Source organism: Perognathus longimembris, chromosome 22, assembly GCF_023159225.1.
Source record: "Perognathus longimembris pacificus isolate PPM17 chromosome 22, ASM2315922v1, whole genome shotgun sequence".
Lineage (NCBI taxonomy): Eukaryota > Metazoa > Chordata > Mammalia > Rodentia > Heteromyidae > Perognathus > Perognathus longimembris.
Genome location: NC_063182.1, coordinates 27,866,266 through 27,867,339, shown reverse-complemented (window position 1 = coordinate 27,867,339; position 1,074 = coordinate 27,866,266). Strand labels below are relative to the sequence as shown.

The 1,074-nt window shown below is 43.1% G+C and overlaps 1 protein-coding gene across 1 annotated transcript; it reads right to left on the bottom strand.

The window, feature by feature from the left end:
• Window positions 1–464: 464 nt before the first annotated feature.
• On the bottom strand, window positions 465–757 carry LOC125339988 (40S ribosomal protein S27-like). The gene has a single exon (XM_048331345.1). It carries the CDS (start codon window positions 740–742, stop codon window positions 488–490), a length of 255 nt encoding a protein of 84 aa, XP_048187302.1. The 5' UTR covers window positions 743–757; the 3' UTR covers window positions 465–487.
• Between the last annotated feature and the right edge of the window lie 317 nt (window positions 758–1,074).

Sequence of the window (1,074 nt, the reverse complement as noted above, 5' to 3'; positions counted from 1 at the left end):
CAAATGCAGCATCTGCTTTGTGTTATAGAATAACTACTTTCTGTTATGTCCAATGTGTAGATCCGTGTGAAAATTCAGGTGTCTTCAAGTGGTTCATTGGTTCTTACCAGATCCTCCTCTTTACCCTCTTTGTGGTGCTGGCATCAACAGCTTTCATCTTTCTAGGTAAGGAGTCTTTATATCTGCACCGTGGACTTTGACTTGTAAACTGCCTTCATTTTATTTCACAAACTGAGGACAAAAATTAGCTGTTTATCATCTCATTTATGACAAGGAGTTGACACTGAGCAATAGCCTCCCTAGCTCAATCATACAAGGAGATAAAGGTCCTCTTCCACTTGCCTCAAAAGACTAGCATTCTTCTCTTCTGGTTGCCCCTGAATACTTGAGGCAGGAAGTTCCTAGCAGTTAAACAAAACAATGAGCACTATATATCCAAAATGTGTTTATTAGGATGGTTTCCCACTCATCTTGGTTCTCGGTTCTTTTAGTGCTGCTTCCTTCTGAAGGAACATCCTTCTGTAAACCTTGCTTTCCCTCCTGTAGGCTGGCAGAGGACAGTGGAGCAACCAACACACAAAACTACTGTCTGTGCATGGCTAAAGACGGTGGTGATTTTATAGCATCCTGGGCATTTCACAACCATGAAGTAGGAGTTGGCGCTCTGCACCAGGCACTTCTTCTTGTGTTTCCTCTTCTCCTCTTCAGGAGAGGGATGGAGAAGATCCTTTGCGAGAAGCATGTTCTCAGGAGGAGGTCGTCACCGCCGGAAAGGGAGATCTGCCAATTCTTCAGATAGCAGTGGAAAGTATCTCCACCTGAATCATCACTCTTGGGTTCTGTAAGTCTTTCCCATTCTTCTTTGACCCACTGGAATACACCCAAAGATTGTCAGCTAGACCTTGGATGGTTTCTTGCCCTCATGCACATCCCAGACATTGAGCATTGTTTGTATTATAAATAAATTTGGAAAGAAAGATGGATGGAACTTCCAAGAGAAACTCTAGAGAGAGACTGAAGTCAGAAATTAGGATGGAAAAAGTATGGTGGCAGTGATGACTTTGACCAGCAAGA